General features: G+C 33.0%; 1 protein-coding gene across 1 annotated transcript in view; it reads right to left on the reverse strand.

Annotated features, from left to right (window-relative positions):
* Window positions 1–10,045: 10,045 nt before the first annotated feature.
* The window catches only part of lmbrd1 (LMBR1 domain containing 1), an 80,755-nt gene continuing 68,551 nt past the window's right edge, over window positions 10,046–22,249 (reverse strand). The window contains exons 15-16 of the mRNA XM_042737390.1: window positions 11,004–11,095; window positions 10,046–10,860 (exon numbers count right to left, since the gene is read on the reverse strand). Coding sequence (XP_042593324.1) covers window positions 10,750–10,860; window positions 11,004–11,095 — 203 coding nt within the window. The 3' untranslated portion in view covers window positions 10,046–10,749. The remainder of the gene's footprint in view (window positions 10,861–11,003; window positions 11,096–22,249) is intronic.

Below are 22,249 nucleotides of genomic sequence, written 5' to 3' on the forward strand. Positions count from 1 at the left end.
ACAGTCTGGCGCTTCTGACTCACAGCCTGTAAGTACATTTTTTATATGTAAATAATTTGCCAGTAATGATTCAAGCGCGAGTTTTGAGCAGTAGAGTAGGCTTGTTGTTTGTTGTTTCTCAGATCACAAATATAGGCATGGTTTTATGTTAACGCAGCGCGATACGCAGTGCGTAAAAAGACAGTATATATATCATTATAATTAGGAATTATATCCCCACTGGATGCAACAAATGCCTCGTTTGTAATGGGTTGTATTGGTTTTGTCTCATCTAGTGATGTCCATATCGCGAACCAATCTTTCTATTTAACCGGATCTTCTTAATGAACCGGTCAAACCAGTTCACCAAATCAAACTGAATCGTTTGAAATGGTTCGCGTCTCCAGTACGCACTAATCCACAAATTACTTAAGTTATTCGGTTTATAAACATGCCTTACATTCCCTCTGATGCTAAATAAACCAATATCCCGAATTATTCAGTTACTTCTAACAGTACATTGACTGAACTGCTAAAAGAGAACCGATGATGGGATGTGCACGAGCAGAGCAGCTGCACTGAGACTCGTGCTGCTGGCCTGGGAGACTGCATAGTATGTAAAGGGGCGTAACATTTCCGTCACACGCTTGAGGCATTCGGCCAATCACAATGCACTTTATAGCTGGCCAATCAGAGCACAGCTCGCTTTTTCAGAACAATGAGCTTTGTAAAAATCGACGCGTTTCAGAAAGGCAGGGCATAGAGGAGAAACAATAATGTACATTATTTGAAAAATAATGTTTTTTGAACCTTAAACTGCATAAACACATTGCATTACACCAAATACAGCAAATAATTATATTTTAGCAGCACCATATGACCCCTTTAACACAGAACGCACGCAGATCTAAAAATACTGTACACGTGCATTTTCTTTCTCATCTGTTTACCTCACTTAAGACAAAACAGCTCTTTATGAAGATATGATGATATAGTTTTCTGAAATAAGTCAGTTCTGGCCTGGGAACAACCTTTTCTACAGTGGAAATGCACGGAGCGGTTCGAGAACGGATACAAACCGGGAAACCGCACAGTCCGCGACCGCTGAGCTCTGTGCTCGCGCTTGCGCTTCGTGTGCGCTGCACGCAAACAAGGCGCAAGTTCTTTCCGTTCCTGCAATTAAATTTTTTTAAATCACATTAAAATGCAAAAACCAGAAATCGTTAAGCAAAATCGAAATGCACGCAATTTGGAACAAGTTCTAAAATGGAACCGGTTTTTGATACTCAACCCTACTTGATACAAACAAATGTTTAACCGTAAAGTCTGAGTCTTCCTATGAGACTTCCAGCATCCATAAAAGAGAAAGAGCAGGGCAGGGCAGAGATGTTAGAGGGAAGTCCCTTTGTAACTATCAGTTTGTGCTGAAACAGATCATGTTAACAGCTCGACTAGACAGATCCAAATGTTTTTCAATGGGAGCGTTTGTAGCGACTCCCATTGGAAAAAGGGCAGAGAGGTTAACATGCCGAGAGCAGAGCACAAGAACAAACAAGCACTAACACACACAGGCATATTACTGCAGCGCTGACTGCCTACTTCCACAGACTCCTTGTGGACCGGCCTCCAACATGTCTAAACAAGCTGTGCTTATGATACACACTATTTCCTCAGTGCAGTGACATCTACTGTACACAAACTGTGTAAAACAACACATCTAGAATCAGTCATTTAAAGGGATACTCCACCCCAAAATGAAAATTGTCATTAATCACTTACCCCCATGTCGTTCCAAACCCGTAAAAGCTTTGTTCATCTTTGGAACACACTTTAAGATATTTTGGATGAAAACCGGGAGGGTTGTGACTTGTGACTGCCAAATAAAATACACTTTCAAGGTTCATAAAAATATGAAAAGCATCATCAGAATACTCCATCTGCCATCAGTGGTTCAACAGTAATGTTATGAAGCGACGAGAATGCTTTTTGTACGCGAATAAAACAAAAATAACTACTTTATTCAACAATTTGTCTCCTCTGTGTCACTCCACATCAGCGTAGCACCATTTTGGAGAATCAGAGCTGTACGCAGGCAGCATACGCTCTTCGGTATCAGCCGCGCCACAAGGATACGTTTTCTATGTATATGTAAGCTTTGATTCGAAAGAAAACAGCGCATCCTGTGTCGTATATATATATATATATATATATATATATATATATATATATATATTATTAACTATTTTAAGCATTATACTATAATTGGCTTTACTGTCAGTTAATAGAATCCTTAAACATTATATTCCTTGTAATAGAATCCTTATATTCTGTTATTTTTAATTAATAATTATAATTTGTTAATTTAAGTAGTATTATTTACTAATGATTAAAGTTATAGTACATTACATATACAGTCCTAATATAATTACCAGAATGCTTACTATTTACAAGAATACTAAAAATAAACTAAAAAGCCATACAAATAATATTTCAAAACCAAGAATCCATCAGGCTTGAAAACTAATGTTTAAAGAACTAAAAAAAACAAAATGTACATGGCAAACTGAACAACTGTCAACCTATAAAATATTAAGATAAAAATGAAAAGCAAGAAGAAAATGGTAAAAGTCTGTCTTTCAGTGTTATGTACATTTCAATCTATCTGGTGGCTTCGGAGTGATTTTATTGCATCAGCGATGTGCAGCAGAATGACTCTCCTCAGAGCCGCTGACAGTGATGTCTTCTGATGTCAGTCAAAGGAACCATCACCTAATGCTCTTTCAGTGGCAAAGTAAAGCCTCCTAACTGCCCCATCTGTTATTGACACAAAATAAAGGGTGTACTATTTTTGCAGACTGTTAAAAATGTATATAACTCAATAGGAAGATATAAAACACAGCATTCTCTTAAGTTATCTTGGTTTTATTTATATGCAAAGTGCAAGATCACAAAAAAAGTGTGATGTCTCCAGATGAACAAAATGAATGAATTTCATTTTTAATGATGTAATTCAATCTCATTAAAATCAATAATGCTTTATGCAGTCACTTTCTATGAGCGCAAGGCAAACAGGCACTCCAGTGAACTTTACCTTCAATCTAACAGCACACTCGCCGTGAGTCACTTTCAACAGTAAATCAGTCAGAGGCTGCAGAACTGCTTTTAAAGTATTGTTTGAAAAATCCCCTTGACCCAGAAGACTGCCTTATATCTTGGGTCTAAAACACCCTGGTGCATGAGAAACAGCTTTTTTTCTGCCTTTGGGAAGAAGAGTAAAGGTGAATGAAAAGAATGGATAAGAAAAGATGCCTGTCTTATCGCTTCCTGCATTTTTAAAGTTCACTGTGTGTTTCAAAGCGAATGTGGCTTTAACATCATTCTTTTATAACGGAAAAAGATCATATCAAGATTTAAAAAAAAAGAGAGATATTTCTCATGATCTTAAAACCTCCTCCTCTATCTCCCTCTAATATTATATTATAAATAAAGTTGACAACTTATTAATTAAATTAGTGCTGGCAACGGATACGTTTTGCTAATCAATAAAACCTGTAGAGAGTTGTTTAAAAGGCAATTAAGCAATGTCAGTTATCTTAAAATTATAATTAACAAACTGGCCATAAACTACTCATAAAAGTAAAAAAAAAAAAAAAAAAAAAAAAAAAAAAAAAAAAAAAAACACTAAAAAAAACCTTCCAATTTATTATGATCCATCTTATTTTGTATTATTATTATAATTTATAATTAACATCTTGCATATATATATGCTCTCGGCTGCCAATATGTAATTAAGTTTTGAATGCTCACTAGTGTTATAATACTGTCAAACAGTAATATTCTGAAATGTTATCCAATTTAAAAGAACTGTTTCCTATTTGAGTGCGTTAAAATTGTTCTAAAAGTTAATAAATTAACATTTAATATTTTGTAATATATATTTGTATATTGTAATATATGATGTATGTATATATTACATACATACATATATTATATATACATATAGTACAGACCAAAAGTTTGGAAACATTACTATTTTTAATGTTTTTGAAAGAAGTTTCTTCTGCTCATCAAGCCTGCATTTATTTGATCAAAAATACAGGAAAAAAATGTAATATTGTGATATATTATTACAATTTAAAATAATTGTTTTTAAATTTATTATACTTTAAAATTATCATTTACTTTCTGTGATGCAAAGCTGAATTTTTAGGATCATTATCACATGATCCTTTAGAAATCATTCTAATATGATGATTCATTATCAAAGTTGGAAAACAGTTCTGCTGCTTAATATTTTTTTTCAGAAAATGTGATGCTTTTTTAGGATACTTTGATGAATATGAAAAAAAAAAAAAAAAAAAAAAAGAAGCTATGTTTTTAAAATCTAAAATATTTTGTAATAACAATATACACTACTGGTCAGTAATTTGGGGTCAATAATTTTTTTTTTCCTTTCTTTTTTTTTAAATAAAATCAATACTTTTATTCAGCAAGGATGTGTTAAATTGATAAAAAGTGATAGTAAAGAAAATATATTATTAGAATATATATTATTAGAATTTTTTTTTTATTTTGAATAAATGCAGTTAAAAAGATTTTTAACCTTTTTATTCATCAAATATATTAGACAGCAGAATTGTTTCCAACACTCATAATAAATCAGAATATTAGAATGATTTCTAAATGATCATGTGATAGACTGGATGTTACATGTGACCTGAACACTGAAGGCTGGAGTAATGATGCTGAAAATTCAGCGTTGCTTTGCATCACAGGAATAAATTTTTTTTTTTTTTAAAAGTATATTCACATAGAAAACTTTTTAATAATAATAATAAATTTTTAAGTTGTAATAATATTTCACAATATTACTGTTTTTTTTGTATTTTTGATCAAATAAATGCAGGCTTGGTGAGCATACGAGACTTCTTTCAAAACATTAAAAAAATAGTAATGTTTCCAAACTTTTGGTCTGTACATATACTATATATATATATATATATAATATATATATATATATATATAATATATATATAATATATATATATATGCATCAAAGACGAGGATGTCACCATTTTGGTGTCTGCATCAAATTACATATTTACTAATATCATTTTAAATACATAAAAACATCTTAAATGCAATAAATTGTCTACTCTCACATTTCAAATAACTTTTGAGAGAATAAAATGTCAAAATGTGGGGGAAATATTGTTCCAAAATGTAAAATTGTCATTCTGTGTAATGGTCTGGACTTTGATTTTACCGTTACATCTTTAAATAAACATATAAAATGCCAAGTTTAAAAATATATATGTATTTGTTGTCTTGGCATTTTCAAGTAAGTGTTGGCTGTGTTATATTAAAAGGACTATATCTTATTGCTTCTTAAAAGTATTTAAATAACCAGGGGACTTTTGTCCTGAAAATGCAGTTTATCAGAAATCATTCAGTGTAACAGGAATAAGAAGTTTTTCTGAAATCAAATTAAAAAACTCATAGTCATTCAACAGTCTATGACATCATCAAATGGCTCTTGAAAGAATGTGTGGTGCTGCAGAAAAGTGACTTTATTGCTCTTAAATACTTGATAATTTCATCTTTTCATGGTGTTTGTCATACAGTGTAATGCAAATTCTCTGTTACACCACAGTGTCATCCATTACACTGCATAAGAGTATCACTGTAAAAATAACAATTTTAGCATCTTATTGATATTACAGATAAATGAGGAATGTTTAGCATTGACAAATATGTTAAACCTAATAAATATTAATATTTGAACGCATTTTGGTATTGTTTAATTTGTGTTATTGATTAGTAAAATTGATTAGCCTTCACACCAATGAACAATAGCCCTGTTCATTCTAAGCATGTGCTGCAGGTTTGTTGTCTACCACTTTAAATGCTGGCGCTCTTTAAAGTTGAATGGATTCTGATTGGCTGTCAATGCTTTTATCATTCATCAGCTGGAATAAAAAAATCCAACAATATAAAAGAGATTCCTACAATATTGTTTCTCTGTGCAGTTATTGGTAGTTGTGCTGTGGAATCTGCTATTCTTCTTTTTTTTTTATCTTTATCGTTATCGTACTTGGTATGAATGTGCATTTAACCAGGAAAAGAGAAAGATATTGAAGATTGCAATTGTTGGAATAATAGCTTGCCGATATTTGAGTCCCCCTTCACTACAGTATGTCACAAGTTCAAGAGAGATCACTGAGGAATATTATTGAAACTAATTTAATGACAGATTAATACTAAAAACATTTCAGTTATGGGAACAATATTCTCTCTCTTTTTGGCAAATCATCATTCAGAGTAACAAACCATGGTCTTTCAGCATAACAGATATATTTATGTAAAAATGAAACAACATACTTATTCTGACATGTACATATTAAAATACAAAAAGAATATGTGATCATACTAAATGTTACTATATTTTAAATGACTTTCACTTCCTTACAAAAAAATTCTGCTGGCAAATGGTAAAACCTAGTGTTTTGAAGGACATTAGCAAAGTATAAAGATTTAAGAACTAAAGTTAATTAATATTTGAGGGCTGCACTGTGATGCTTAAACAGAGTCTTTTAATGTCATCAAATGATTCATGTTTTAAATATGCCTAACAAGATTTTTTGGTATATAAATATTGTTACACTGAATTACATTTTAGTGTGACTTCTGTCAAACATGGTAAAAAATGCATGATTTTCATTATTTTTTGTTCAGAAAAATATAGTTAAACAGTACACATTATAATATATAGGGGAAAAAACTAAATGTAAAGTTTTATTATACTTTTATTTTTTTGATGCTGGAAACACCCTTTTCGTCTTTCACCCATATATACATATATATTATATATATATATATATAGGCTGGAAACACCCTTTTCGTCTTTCACCCATATATACATATATATATATGAAAAAAACAAAAATACATTTCTAATATTGCACTGCCAGTTAGCTGCAAACTGTGCTGTCACCAAGCCCTCTTTTTTGGTCGATTATATAAGCATGCTCAAGAAAATTAGTTGTTTTACTTCCAAAGACTACACCATCTGTTAAGAGCAGGGCCGGCGCTCCGCACACGCACATCACGCACTGCGCGTAGGGCACCAAGTGCTTGGGGGGGCACCAAAAAATCTGGGTCGTGAAAAAATCATCACAATAGGCTACTAGTATAAATAACAAATAAAATATTTCTAAAAGCATGTTAATATACAAAAGCAATACAAAAGTAATATAGGCCTAGACCAAATTAGTCGAGAAAAAGGTGAATCTCTGTGCCAGTCTCCCTCTGGTGCCCCCTCCTTCCCCACCTCCCAGTGGTCTGTTCGATTATGCCTCAATCAATGTCAAATTTGGCAGACACCGACCTCAGACATGGCCTCGAAAAGGCACCAAGAGTCATTGTGGGGGGGGGCGGAAAAAAAGAAGAGACAGCAGGATGATGCTCTCGCGCGTCGCTTGCAGGTAAGACAATGTTTTAAATAAAAATGTTAGTTTTGTAGTCCCTTGCGTGTAGTATGCATGTCCAGGGGCGTCGGCGCGTCCGCGTCGCTAGTAGTGCAAAAGATCCGGGGCTTTTAGCCTGCATGTTGAGTCTTTTATTTTAACGGGGTCCGGGGAAATTTTGAAAACTTGGGCTGTTTAAAGATGCAGTTTGTTTGAGAAGGAAAGGAAGGCCAATCGTTGGGGTCCTCATCGTCATATTTGAATGACAAATAAAGCTAATTTTTCCCCGTACGTTACAGATGTGTCACGTGTGCATATAGCTATTAGTGCAGAACGTTCCCTATTGTAATTTTTCTTCGCTTCAAATACAATGTCTATCTGCCTCAGTCTGACTTAAGAAAACCCTGCAACTGAACGTGATGTGATTTTTTGCCAAATTAGACCGCTTAGATAAAGATTTTTCGTTGTTGTACTATGGCATGCGGTCATTTTCAAGAGGTTCGGCCAAGGGCGACATCTGTTGGGGTAAACTGCAATTAGAAAAAAAAAAAAACCACAATCTCAGTGTTTGTATATTTTCATATTCACAGAGTTGTCAAATTATTAGGGCTGGGAAAAGATTAATCTCGATTAATCGCATCCAAAATAAAAGTTTGTGTCTACATGATATATGTGTGTGTACTGTGTATAATTGCATGGTTATTTGCAGTTTAAAATGTGCACTTTAAAATTCATACTTCATAAAATTCATACACTTATACTGTTATTTGCACTAAACTTTTTTTTTGCACTTTTAACTTTCTGTGTGTTTACATTGTTCAGTTTCCAATTATTCATTTTGCAGCAGTTATTTTTGGAAATAAAGAGAACCTAACTAAGAAATTCTGAATGGTAGTTATTTCTTTGGTTGGGGGGGGGGGGGGGGGGGGCACCGTCAAGCATTTGTGCTTAGGGCACCCAAATGGCTAGCGCCGGCCCTGGTTAAGAGAGTCTGGCTGGTGTCTTCTTGGGCCATGAATCATATGAACATCTGTTCCAGGTGAGAACATGATAAGCACACAAACACAGTCTCAATCACAAACTCAAGCAGTTCTCAGTATGAGCACTCAGTCTGCTTTGCTCTTCAGTTTGAACGATAAATTCTTATATCCCTAACTGTGAGAATGTCAGTGAGGGTAACACAGCTGATCTACAAACAATTTTACACAGTTGTTTGCATTTGCATCCATTTCAGCTTTAAATAAAAACAAACAATCTCATCACAGAACAGAGATAAATTAAATACAATTCAATGAGTAAACAAAGTAAGATTCAACACAAAAGATTCAGCTTTATATCTCTTCTCCATGTCAGCTCAACGATCATTATTATGTAGAAACTTTGAGCAAACAATGCTAAGCAGGCTGAATGCTAAATTTAGGCAGAATGAATACTGGAATAATTAAGTAATAAACAATTTTTGACCTGAAGTTTTAGAGGTCTTCAGTGGAGGTGAATGAAGTTGTTTACCGTAGGCTGAATTGTACGGGGCACAACTCTCTCTAAATGATTATTTTGGGGTTTGATTATTTTTGTTTCTTCGGTGATGTTTTTAGCGTTGTTGATCAAAGTTTAGCTAGCGAACTCAAAAAATTGATTTGTTTTAGTCATTCGGTTCATTTGAACCCGATCGAAAATAAACGATTCTGTGTGGTATTGTGAGAATTCGACTCTTGTGAATCCGATTCTTATTATTATCTGGAATCTTTGTGAGCTGCTTATGTGCCTTTTATATAGCAGACTATAAATGCAGATGTTTTTTACTTTTTGTCACTTAAGCTTCCTCAGTATTGTAAAGGTGCAAAGTTAGATTTAAAAAGCTCACTGCAGAATCGAATCATTCTTTTGAACCAGTTCTACACATCGAACTGAAATGCTAGACAGATCTGCTATTTGCGGACGGTCTCATTCTGGTGAGGGGGAAACACGTATTTTATTGTATGGTTTATTCTACATATATTTAAGCAATATCATACAACCTTTGGAATGACCACTAGGTCAATTTAGTTTGTCAAAACTGTTCTACAGAAATAATGCCATTATATATAAAAGGGCTTAACATATTACATGGAATTAAGATGTTTTTCCTGGCAAAAGAAATGATTCCAGATCTGTAAATCTACATATTTCTATTTAACATTAATTAACCATCTGAATTATCTTATATAGTTAATAGGGCTGTCAAATGATTAATCACGATTAATCACATCCAAAATAAAAGTTTTGTTTACATAATATATGTGTGTATACTGTGTATATTTTTTATGTATATATAAATACACACACATGCATGTATATATTTAAGAAGAATATGTTATGTTTATATATTAAATATATTTATATATAATATAAAATATAAGAATATAAATATATAAATGTATATACATGTAAATATTTTCTAAATATATAATTTATGTGTGTGTATTTATATATACATAATAAATATACCCTGTACACATACGTATATTATGTAAACAAAACTTTTATTTTGGATGTGATTAATCGTGATTAATCATTTGACAGCCCTAATAGTTCTTTTTTTTTGGATGTGATTGGTTGTGTTTTAAAACCAGAGATACTGTTGTACGCTTTATTAATGACTCAAAACTGCATTATAACAGAAACATCTTGCAAAAGAAATGTTAAATTCAGGAAACAGCATAACAGGCCAATACTGTATGATAAATAATTTTTTTACACAATCTTAATCATCATCTCTAGAAATTTGCAAGTTCAGTCCAATAATTTCAAAATAAAAATTATGTGAAATAAATCAACTGTTGTCAACAAGCAGTATGATAGCAATTCAGCCTCAGAGATTAAAGTAACACACATCAGAAACACTGGAGCATTATGCCTAGACAAAAATTACAGATATGCACAAAAAGAAATAAAAAAAAATTCCTTAAATAAATCAGCAGAAGGATCTCAAACCTTTTATTCACATTGACAAAAATATTCGAACCTTTTAAACTTATTTCAAATTAAATTTGGTCATGTTTAGAGAGAAAACTTTTTTTTGTTGATTTATTTTAGACTGCAGTGCAAAATCAGACTACTACTATCAGTTAAACATGATAATGCCTAATGACACAGAACCTATTTGGCATCAAAACATTCAATCAAATCTTATATAACAACAATATTTCTCTCTTTGAATGATGAACGAAATATGTGTTATTTTTAAACTATTTTACTTTTTTTTTTTAAATTCCAGCTCTGACTAGTAACCAAACCAAGTAAAAACAGGACTTTTAGTACAAAGTTAATGCACATATTCATCATCACTGAAATCTGAATCATCTGCATCAACTTCCCCTTCGATCACAGATTTCTTCCCTTTACAGCATGAAACAACCAAACCAATAAGAAAGACCTGCAACACAACAAAAGACTTATGAGGGCTATAGAATAAAACTAATTATCATTACATTTTCATGTGTTCATCCTTCACTACATATAACAAGGTATATCATCTAAAAAAAAAAAAAAAAGGAACATTTTAGGAAAATACATTACCACAAGGAAAGCCCAGTTGCCAAAATAGTAGATGGTGCTGAAGAACCAAAATTTGTGCAGGAACAGGTATGATCTTGTTACTGTGCACTGGTCTGGAAAACAAAATGTGAACAAAATTTGACCTTTAATTTTGTATTAATTTTTGGAAGTCAAATATTTTTGTGTAATTGAAGACAATGTGAGTTTTGCTTTCTCATGCATTGCTTATATGGTGGCTCTATGATATTCTGGTCCCTAGATATGGCCCCCGCTTTAATGTAAGTCTAATAGGAATAAGCAAATGTGTTTGTAGAGTCAGAAGGTCAGTAGGTTAGGCTTCACCTTGCCGCCACGCAGAAGTAATCACACACGCACAACAGTACATGTTCTCATCAAAGAGCATGACACAGTAATTGCCAGCACACAGCCTTGTGTAATTGCACCAGCCACGCTTTACAGTTTTGTGCTAACAACATGCCGCCTTTCACTTAAACACATGAGAGAACTTAGCTTCTTAGCTAGACTCCGCCTCAAGCTAACCTTGACAACAAACTGATGACCACGTCAGAGAAAATAAAGAGGGATCCAGGGAAAGCAATGACACATATGGATAAAAATGACAAATATTTAGATGCTTCAGGGCAAACCAAAATAACAAATATTTGGACAAATGCAGAGAAGAAAAATATTTATTAGTGAAAGTACAAATAAATAGGACTGCATGATTTGGGGGATTTTTTCAGATAAAAACTGTAATTAGGATTTAAATTGGATTTTAAAAAATCCAGGTTTGCTGTGCTTGTTTGTAAGTTTTTTTTTTTTTTTTTGGTGATTATACATCAATATGGCTATAAAACAATGACGATGATAATAATAATAATAATAACAATAACAATTATTATTATTATTACTACTATTATTAATAATAAATAAAAATATAAAAATTCCTAAATAAAAATCAAATAAGAGATATTATTATTGCAATATTATTATTGTATTAATATTAATAATCGCACTACAAATAAATATTTTTTGTTTTATTTTGTCTATTTTTTTCCAAGACATAATTATTGCTGTTAGAAGCTTCAGTATATTTGAAGTGAGGCTTATTTATAATACTCTGAACACACACAGGACCTCGTCTTAAAGCAGATTTAGCACGTGATGCCTGAATCCTTAATCGAACAAAACAAAGAAAACAGTGAATATTAGACATCTAATAGATTTAATCTGCTTTAAAAATAGTCTGACAGTCACATTGATGAACAGTCCAGGACTCATGTGGTTTAGTTTGAGGTTTAGAAGTGTGCTGGTCTGATAGTTGTACTATACAATCAAATGGGTAGCAAGCAAGCTAATGTATGAAGAAGTTCATCTGGGCTCATGGATCAAACGGGGTGAGTGTCACTACAGCAGGAGGGTTGGAATCAGCTCAATCTGTCGAGCTGCTTGTGAAGATGCGGCCCCTACAGAGTGCTGTCTACAGAGGGAAGGGAGGAGAAGCATAGAGAGAGATCTGATGATGTTTATTCAGATAATTAGCTGCTCCAGGCATGCAACAGGAGGACGGCTGAGGCATGAAGACCTGCTTAAAAGAGAGAAGTGAAGGAAAACCCAGACATTAAAAAACATGAGCGGCACCAGAGGTCACTGAACTCACCCTGTGTTACACATCCTATCATCTCATGCACAAGTAGTCAAAGGCCCCGTTTGCACTCAGCATTAACCTCTGGCCCAAGTGATCCCATCTCAAGTGGTCAGCCAAAACCAGGATTGCTGCTCAAATCTAGTATTAACAGGAGTCCTAAATGTCAACATCCATCTCTTAGTACATCAGCAGGTGGATATCAGGCAAAGGAGGCTTTGTGACACCTTGTGCATGTATTGACTTTCCTAAATGTTCCATCTGATGAAAGCATATCTGTAATAACAGGTTTTAGGACCACCAAATGAGGTCTGAGAAATCAGATGATTTATCTGTATTTTAAGACTGAGCACCTTTCGGAATTGCATTGCAATTTGAATATGAATGTAAGGAAGTAGAATTAAAATTAGTTGATTTCAAGAAAATTTTGGTTATTTTTAAGTAGAGAAGCAAAGTTAGTGAATACATACTTGTTTGTTTTGTACAAAGAATTTAAAAAGTATTAACGGAAATAAATAAATAAATAAATAAAGAAAGAAAGAAAGAAAGAAAGAAAGAAAGAGAAAAAGATGATGGAAAGACATTAGGATCAGATAGATAGATGGAAAAGCAGCTGTTGCTGCATCTTTTAATAAAGTAGTCCTGCTAATACTGACCAATTTAATTGGCCAAAATCAATTTTAAGTAACTTTAAAGTACAATCAAAAGCAAATGGTGAACATTTTTGCAGTTGATCCAATACTAAAGCAGATGGAGTTCCTAGTTTTGGCCAAATCATAAAGTTCTTCTACACAAGGTATTTTTCTTTCACTTGAAACTTTGTAAGTTTCCAAGACTTTTGCCAGAAACAGGCTAATAAAATGCTGTGCATGGCAAGCTTTGGCATCTCAGTGCACAAAGAATATCTTTAAAGGACAGTTCCAACAGGCTCTGCGCAGTAGCCCCGGTCCTCTGGTTCTGGCTCAGGAGAAACTGAACCTGTTTGAGAGCAGGCATCGTCCTCCCCTCCTGCACTTTTCCTGCCATCTGCAGCTCAGCAGATGCTCACCTGAATTACAGCGCAGATGGTTCTCAACAGTGCTCTGGCTAAACAAATCATCGTGTACATCCCTGACCCGGTTCACCTTCAGATCGCAGTCACTGCTGATGAAGAATGCCTGCCAGAGACCACAGCCATTCAGACCAGCAGTCTGTCCACTCGCTCTGCTTATGTGCCATTGTGTTGAAATGGGGGCTTTGGGCAGTGACTCTTAAAGGGATAGTTCACCCAAATGTGAAAATTTACATCTACTCACCCTTATGTTTTCCAAATCTATCTATATATGTTGTCTATGAAATGCCGAAGTCAACATATCTACAGAACCATTATACTACCCATATACTACTCATGCCCTTTATTCCAAACGTTTAAGCCATACGCACACATGTACACAGACAAACTAGTGTTATCCAACTTAAATGCTTTAATAATTGTTAATATTATAAAACTAACAATTTTACAAAAACGAGAGAATAAAGTTAAAACACTAATTAGAATATAAGATTAAAAAGTACATTTATTTTAAAAGGAATTCTACTAAATCTTATAATTCAATAACTGACTGTTATATCTATTAGGTTTAAGTATATAATGATTGATATATAGATATATATATATATATATATATATATATATATATATATATATATATATATATATATATATCCCCACAATGAGCCATTATCCGTGGCCCAGACATACTCAAAATCCACAATACACATGGGAAAGGACATTGGCAACATTCATCCACAATTAAACTGTTCCAAAATGTATATAGTGTATTCCTGTGTTGTATGCATGTTCCTAGGTTAAAGTTAAATATATCATGTCACCCTAACTTGCACCATGCTCTTTTTACCATAATTTATACCAAGTTTATAATGATAATAATAATAATTATATATATATTCAGGGGTGCACATAAGTGTTCCGCAGGTGCAACCAAAATAAAAAATGCGCTCTATAAATAAATTCTGACAGCGTATTTGCGTACTGACATGGTTGACAGCTGTTAATACACAATTAACGTTATCATTTTAGATCGACAAACTGTACTATATAAGATTTCATTTCAAACTGAAAGCATTAAATCTAGGCTATACCATGCCGTTTTCAAAGCACAATGCAAAACTGTGACATTCATTCACTGAGGATTTTTTATAGGCTGTTCCATGCCGTTTTCAAGCGCATAGAGTTACTTGCCGGCAACCCGCCAAAATAAAAGCTTGCTGATTTTAAGTTTGAAAATGATGAATACGCTTTTATTTATTTAGAAATAAGTAATAAAGTAGTAGTAAATATCAGCATTTTATTTTTAAGTTTACTAATTGTAATAATTGTATTTGTATTTAATACTAGGCCTACCTTTTATTTTTAATAATATTAACACACATTATTATTTAATTTATTATTTTATTAAAAAAACAAACAAACAAAAAACTAAATAAATAAAGTGCAATAATATTATAACTATTATTAATAATTTTTTTTTATAGTTATACTTAATGGGTCACGTTATATGCAGTGTGAGGACCAAACCAAATCTACAGGTTCTCTTATGAGAACCAGGCTGAAAAAATTATGTGGACCCTTGTGTATATATATATATATATATATATATATATATATATATATATATATATATATATATATATATATATATATATATATATACACACAACACAATTCCTGTTGTGTGTGTGTGAGTGTGTGTGTGTGTATATATATATATATATATACACACACACACACACACACACACACACACATATATATACACACACACAACAGGAATTATAATAAATCTTATAATGTCAAAGTCATATAATGTTATTATAATAGTGGCATAATACCATTATAATTATATAATTATAACTTATTATAATGCAATAGAAAACAAAGGATTTGCTTACAGTATAATGTATTTGTAAAAATACTACTAATATATGGCTCAAAGATTAAAAAGGGGTTTTCAAGCATAAAAAAAAGGTTTAACACAGCTTTAAGTTTTTTTATTCTATATCTTTACCAGTCTTTGTCAGCAAGAAGTTTTTAATCATTTAAAATATAATAAAATTTAGTATCACTTTAGTATTTATCACTTTTTCTTTTACATATTTTAATAAGCAGGTGAGAATAAGTATGCTGTTTCCTTTTTACAGACATGTACTAAATGACAACAGAATATTTTTTCGCCCATATTTTGACAATTTATTGTATATTTTAATAATTTGATGATTAATTGTGGTATGTTTAATATGATTTCTATGTAAAATCACTTTTGACAAATTAATTTGATGCAGATACCAAAACGGGGCGTCTCGTTTTTGACACACAACACAACAAAAATGAATTTTTGGGTTTTTATGAGTTTGATTGTTTTTGAATATTGATTTCTTTTATAGTGCTTCTCTTTTTTGTATCTTGTCAGCCCTCGGTCACTGTGAACTGTCATTATAAAGAAGATAATGGTAAGCGCTGATAAACTATTCTTCACAGTTTTCTCATTTCTGAGAAAAATATAACAGCATTTGGGTTTGGAACAAGATAAGGGTGAGTTCATTTCTGAGTGAACTATCCCTTGAACTGAGGGAAGTGACTGAGAGCAAGCGCGTGGCAGAGTGTGAGTTCAGTGTGTGGTCAGTGCAGCAGGGCAGCCCTCTCTGAAAACATGCATTATTAATCATGACTCATTTGTTTCTGTGTATACACCGAATAAGAACAGGATGGAAATAGAAGAAAAGTGCTCTAAAGTGCTTTCTCCCTATGAGAAGAACAATCTCTCAGCCCCTGTTTGTTTGGTTTGGGGTTTTTGCTTTTTTTCTACACTGTTTTTCTAAAAGCACTCTGCACATTTCACTATGTACCAGAGTTTTCCAGGCTCGCTGAACCTCGGACCAGTTCTCTCGATGGGAAGCTGCCTGGCTCTACTCAATCTGAGTGGACCCTAGAGATGGATGTTGAAAACCACCCTACTTACTTCACCCGCCTGCAAACTTTCTGACATGGACAAAGACCTCCACCTACAGACTTATGTTGGAGACCAACTGTAAAACTGTCTTGAGGTCTAGACATTATGCTTCTAAGATACCACCAACCAGAAACACAACTGATGACGATGAACCCACTGTGACTTATAAAAAGCTCCTCATTACGAATGCTGTACTCAATCAAAATCCGTCTGTTTCTCATCTCATCATATATATGCTGATTATTGTAACCTTTACTTAAAAATAATTATCATCATCAACATAAACGAAATAAAAACACAATCATTAACTGAAGTGCGCATGTGTGTGTGTGTTTAAGTTTGAGAGCAGAAAAAAAGAAAAAAAAACACTTTTATTCAGCAATGGCTTTTACATTGTTACTATGTATTTCAAATTATTTCTATATAATATTTTATAATATCAAATAAATGCCACCTTGGAAAGCAAAAGAGACTTTTTTAAAAAACGTGGTAGTATATTGTGAGTATATAAAATGATAATATCTATTTACAAAACATATAAATACTATATATATAATAAATATATAAAATGTCACAAACATTGCCTATTGTAAATTCTGAAACTAGAAGGTTAAAAATGACACTAACTAAAAAGTATATTTAAAATGAATACAATAAAATTACAATTAGTTAAAACTGTGAGCAAACTGATGGTTGCATTTGTCCCAGATAATGCCACAGGTCATAACCTTTATGAACATCAACACCATAAGCTGACAAACATGCTTCCTATTAGAATACTGATGGAAAATCACCTTATTGAACCCTACAGCTACACTACCAGATCTGAAAAATCCCAAATAGCCAATATCTATATGCAAATTTCTCTTATCTCATACTTGAATCTTCCAAAAAGCACTCAAAGTTAACTGTAACTAAAGCTTAATGAGTGACCCACTGTACTAATACACAGACACAAATTATTTATGGTTCAGTCATCTTCGAATATGATACTGCAGTACATACTACATACTACATACTATAAAAAAATAATAATAAAATCTTTTTCATTACTTGCTTTATTAATACATATTAAAAAAAATGCAATTATGTTATATCAATGAATATGTACAGTATGTGCAATGAATGCTATTGTAGTTGTTTGGAGTCTCAGTAACAGCATGTGTCTGTGAACTGTGTGCACTGGGTCTGAATCAGCTTAAATGAGACTGCATTAAGATGCATTAGATTCTCTCTACATACCATTGGTCCAAATCTACCACTAAAGTAACACCATGGGGTGCACATGGCAGCATGGACCCATGCCAGGCTGTGCCTGATGTAGCTATTAATTAAAGTGTTCCTTAATTATCTGCTCTGTTTTAGTGCTTAGCTGAGTAATTATAGCCAGCTCTCTATGCACCAGACCGGGGGTGAATTCAGATAGACTAAGAAACTCACAAAGGGAGGAAAACAAGCGATCAATGGTTTAAAGCGATAGTTCAACCAATAAAAGAAAATTCTGTCATCATTTACTTACTCTCATGTCATTCAAAACCTGAATTACTTTCTTTCTTCAGTGGAGTACAAAAGGAAGGTTTTGAATTGCACTGGTCACTCTTTTCATTGCATTTGAAATAAACTGAAACTGAGATGTGTAAGCTTTACAAAAGCATAATAAAAGCATCATAAAATTGGTTCATATGATGCATGCACTACATTCTTATGAAGTTGTATGATAGCTTCGTGCAAATCTTTCCAGTGATAACCTTCCTCCCCGCACCAAATAAGCTATTAACCTCATGTGACCAGATCAATGAGTCAAGCAAATCAGCCTGAGAATCTGATTCAGTCATCAGAAACATTCAAATGAGTTTTGTGAACTGGTTGAACTGATGCATTGAAAAGATCAGACTCAAAGTTATGAATCAAACATCACTATGCTGTCTGATTCAAGAATGACTTATTCTTTACATCAAAACCATTCGTGAACTAAATGAACTGACGGACTGAAAGAATTCACCTCAAAAGAATTAATTGTTCTATTTCTCATAGACACATCAAGGAGAGCTTATGCAGATGTCAAGATTTTCATTTTCACTTATATTTTGGTCTGTTCCTCCTCATATAAATCTAACATGTAATCTAGCAATCCATCTTTACCAGTGTTGTAACAAGTAACACAAATTACTTTCCCTAACACTGATCTCGACACACTTTTTCATTCTTTTTAAAAGTGTGTCCTCATTTGTAATAATTGCGTGGAGCTACAAGTCTTCTGCTGTGTTCTATGGCAGAAATAAAATCATATGGGTTTAGGTTTAACATGAAGGTGAGTAAATGATGACAAAATTTTAATTTTTGGATAAACTTTTCTTGTAATGAGGACTGTAATCACAAATCCTCTGCTATGCCTAAAACAGATAGAAATAGTTTAGATGTAAGTCACTAGATTGGAAGCAAATGCACATTTGACTTTTACATGTTTTCTTCCCTCTGTCTTTCAATCTGCCTTTTTTTAAGCCAACAGATGCCTAAATTTGGCACCGATTTCTCAAAAGGCTTTAACTGGAACATTTGCTAATCTTTATCACAAAGCAATAAAAGTGAGAGCCAAAAACAGGCAGCTAGAAGGCGAGGGCTTTTCAGAACGACCTCAAGGGGAAGAGAAGACGCAGCAAAAGAGGTGAGTGTAATGCTCACACTGAGGAAACTGCAGAATGGGAGCACGTCAGATCGAGTGCGAAATTGCATACAATCAAAGGGTGGCACTTTTCAATACAAATAATCCTGTGGGGTTAGAATGAAATCAGATTGAAAAAGGACTGGAGGAGTGCAGTAGGAGAGCATGAGTTATATCAGAGCTGCTGTCTCACCTGTTACCAATCCTCATATTTATAGCAGCAATATAACAGACAGACTCATGTGACTCGTGATTCACACTAGTCATCCATAGCACCTCTCTGGGTAAATGTGCATGGAGAAAGAAAATAGAACAAGTGCATACTTCACATCTTTAGAATACCTCAAGGAATGGCAATCTGAATACAGCTCTGGATTTAAACATATAAAAACACATATTTAAAGTAATAAATACTATTCATGTTTGCAGTCTGTAAGGTTTTTTTTTTCTTTAACAGAAATTGATAATTTTATTCAGCAAGGATGCATTAAACTGACCTAAAGTAAGTCAAAACTTTTACATGTTACAATTCTATTTGAAATTAATCGTTCCTTTGAACTTTCTATTTAAAGAATCTGAAAAATCAGGATTTCTATAAATAAATAAAAAACAGCAGCACAATTGTTAATAATGTTTCTTGAACATTAAATAAGCATATCAGAATAATTTCTGATGGATCATGTGAAACTAAAGATTAGAGTAATGGCTGCTAATGAAAATTCAGTTTTGCCATCACATGAATAAATTACATTTTAAACTGTATTAAAATAGGAAAAAGTTATTTTAAATTGTAATAATATTTAACAATATTACTGTTTTTACTGTATTTCTGATCAACTAAACACAGCCTTATTAAGCATAAGAGACTTCTTTCAAAAACATTTAAAAATCTTTCAAAACCCAAAAGTTTGAACAGTAGTGTGTATTATTTAATAAATTAATACATTTATTAGTGGAAAAGAATCGGACACATGGAATAAGGAGATTTCATAGGAGCAATTGGAAATAAAGTTCTAGCTAGCCAACTATCAACTAGCTTAATTAGTCTCATAATTTTAATAAGATATGAATTCCTCAATACTGAGGTTCGCAAGATATTTTAGGACTTTGTATATTAATTGTCAAAGTGCAAACTTTGAATGACAAAGCTCTCAAATCTCATGTGATTGATGTGAAAACCGAACAGAGTGAACATTTAAAATTCACTCTGTTCCTCACAACAACAACAAAAAAAAAATGTTTTTGATTTGAATACCGAATATATATACTTATGCATGAGTTATATATATATATATATATATATTATCAGAGGAATGACATATTTATTCAAGTATTAAAATGATAATAACAAGTAAACTTTTTTTTTTTTTTTTTTATCACTTTAAAAGATAAGAAAGGGTTTTGTTGGCCAATAAGTTTCTTCCATGTTAGATGACACTGTGCTGGACATTGTTAATATTACAAGGTAAATGTTCTTCAGAAGATACTGGACCATCATTCATAACATACTATGCTATAAATATATTTCAGTTAGACAACTGTAGCCTTCACCTATTCTGAAAAACACATTTCCTGTATTGCATTCAACAAGCACCCTTGATAGAACTCTATCATAAAATAACTTATTTCTATTCTGTCCTTCAAAATATTCACCAATCGCTGACATTTGTGTAATATCTTCCTGTCTCTTCATTACAGCAGCATCTGAAGCTATAGGACGACACAATATGGTGAAGAATCTCAGGTTTAGAAACAAACAGAAAGACTGGCATCTGCTGACCTCTGTGAGAACAAGGCCCAATTCATCCAGATACCAACTTAACAGTGATTTGTGTTTTGAAGAAATTGTATTGTAAAAAATGAGCATAAGTATCTGCCATCTTTGAGCACATCAAACATTGTTCTCTCCTGAACATCCCTGACGCTGTTGCTAGGGAACAGTCCTGACAATGAGGTGAGCACTTGATTTCTTCAGTATTAAAATATGTGTTCTGCCTTCCCATGTTAGACATTTGACCCTTATGGAATCACATTTTCTAATGCACCATTCAACTAAAACAAAGTTTACTAGTGTTTTATGCTCTATGATTACATCATAAGGCAATACTATGATATTTAGATGTCATATTTGTCAGTATGCGAGTAAATTATTCAAAAATGACATTGTACTTCAAAAAACGCCAAAAAGAGAGCAGTACCATGAAACTTCTTGATACTTTTTTAATGTTTTATGGACATTCCCTCAAAAAAAAAATGTGCTGAAATATGAAAATGTCATAGGCGTGCTTGAGATTTAAGTGCCAATTTTGTTCCCTTCAGTCAAACTGAGGCCTGAGCAGATTTTGAACGTACACCAGTGAGACGGTTAATGAGAATTTAATTAAAACAGTGGATTAAAGTTTCTTAGAGTTCCTTAAAGTTCTGAGAGGTTTATGAGAAACAAATCAATGCTGAGAAATGACATTAAAGTTAATCAGGTAAAGTTGATCACAACTATGTGAATAGAATTTCCTTTTAAAGTGCCCCTATTATGCCATTTTTATGGTTCCTTATATTGTTTTGGGAGTCTCCTACAATAGGATTACATGCATGCAAAGTCAAAAAACGCTTTCGTTTTCTAAAAATATGCATTTAATATGATCACCTAATTTTCCAGTGATTCTCAAATGATTTGTTCAAAGCAGTTCAAAGATTCAGTCTCTCATAACCCCTTCTTTCTGTGAGCCTGCTCTGCTCTGATTGGTCAGATTGGCCTAGTCTGTTGTGATTGGTCTACGGTGTACAGCAGTGTCGGAAACGGTACGCCAATTTCAATAGTTCTGTATTTTGAACGCTCTATAGAAAATATAAACATCTATTATTTATCATACTTACAGGTTGTGATTCAGTGGAGCAGCTGGTCCAAATAAACAGGATAATGATCCATCTTTCAACAGCAAGCGTTTTGTGA

The sequence above is a fragment of the Cyprinus carpio genome, chromosome B13 (assembly GCF_018340385.1).
Source record: "Cyprinus carpio isolate SPL01 chromosome B13, ASM1834038v1, whole genome shotgun sequence".
NCBI classification, from domain to species: domain Eukaryota; kingdom Metazoa; phylum Chordata; class Actinopteri; order Cypriniformes; family Cyprinidae; genus Cyprinus; species Cyprinus carpio.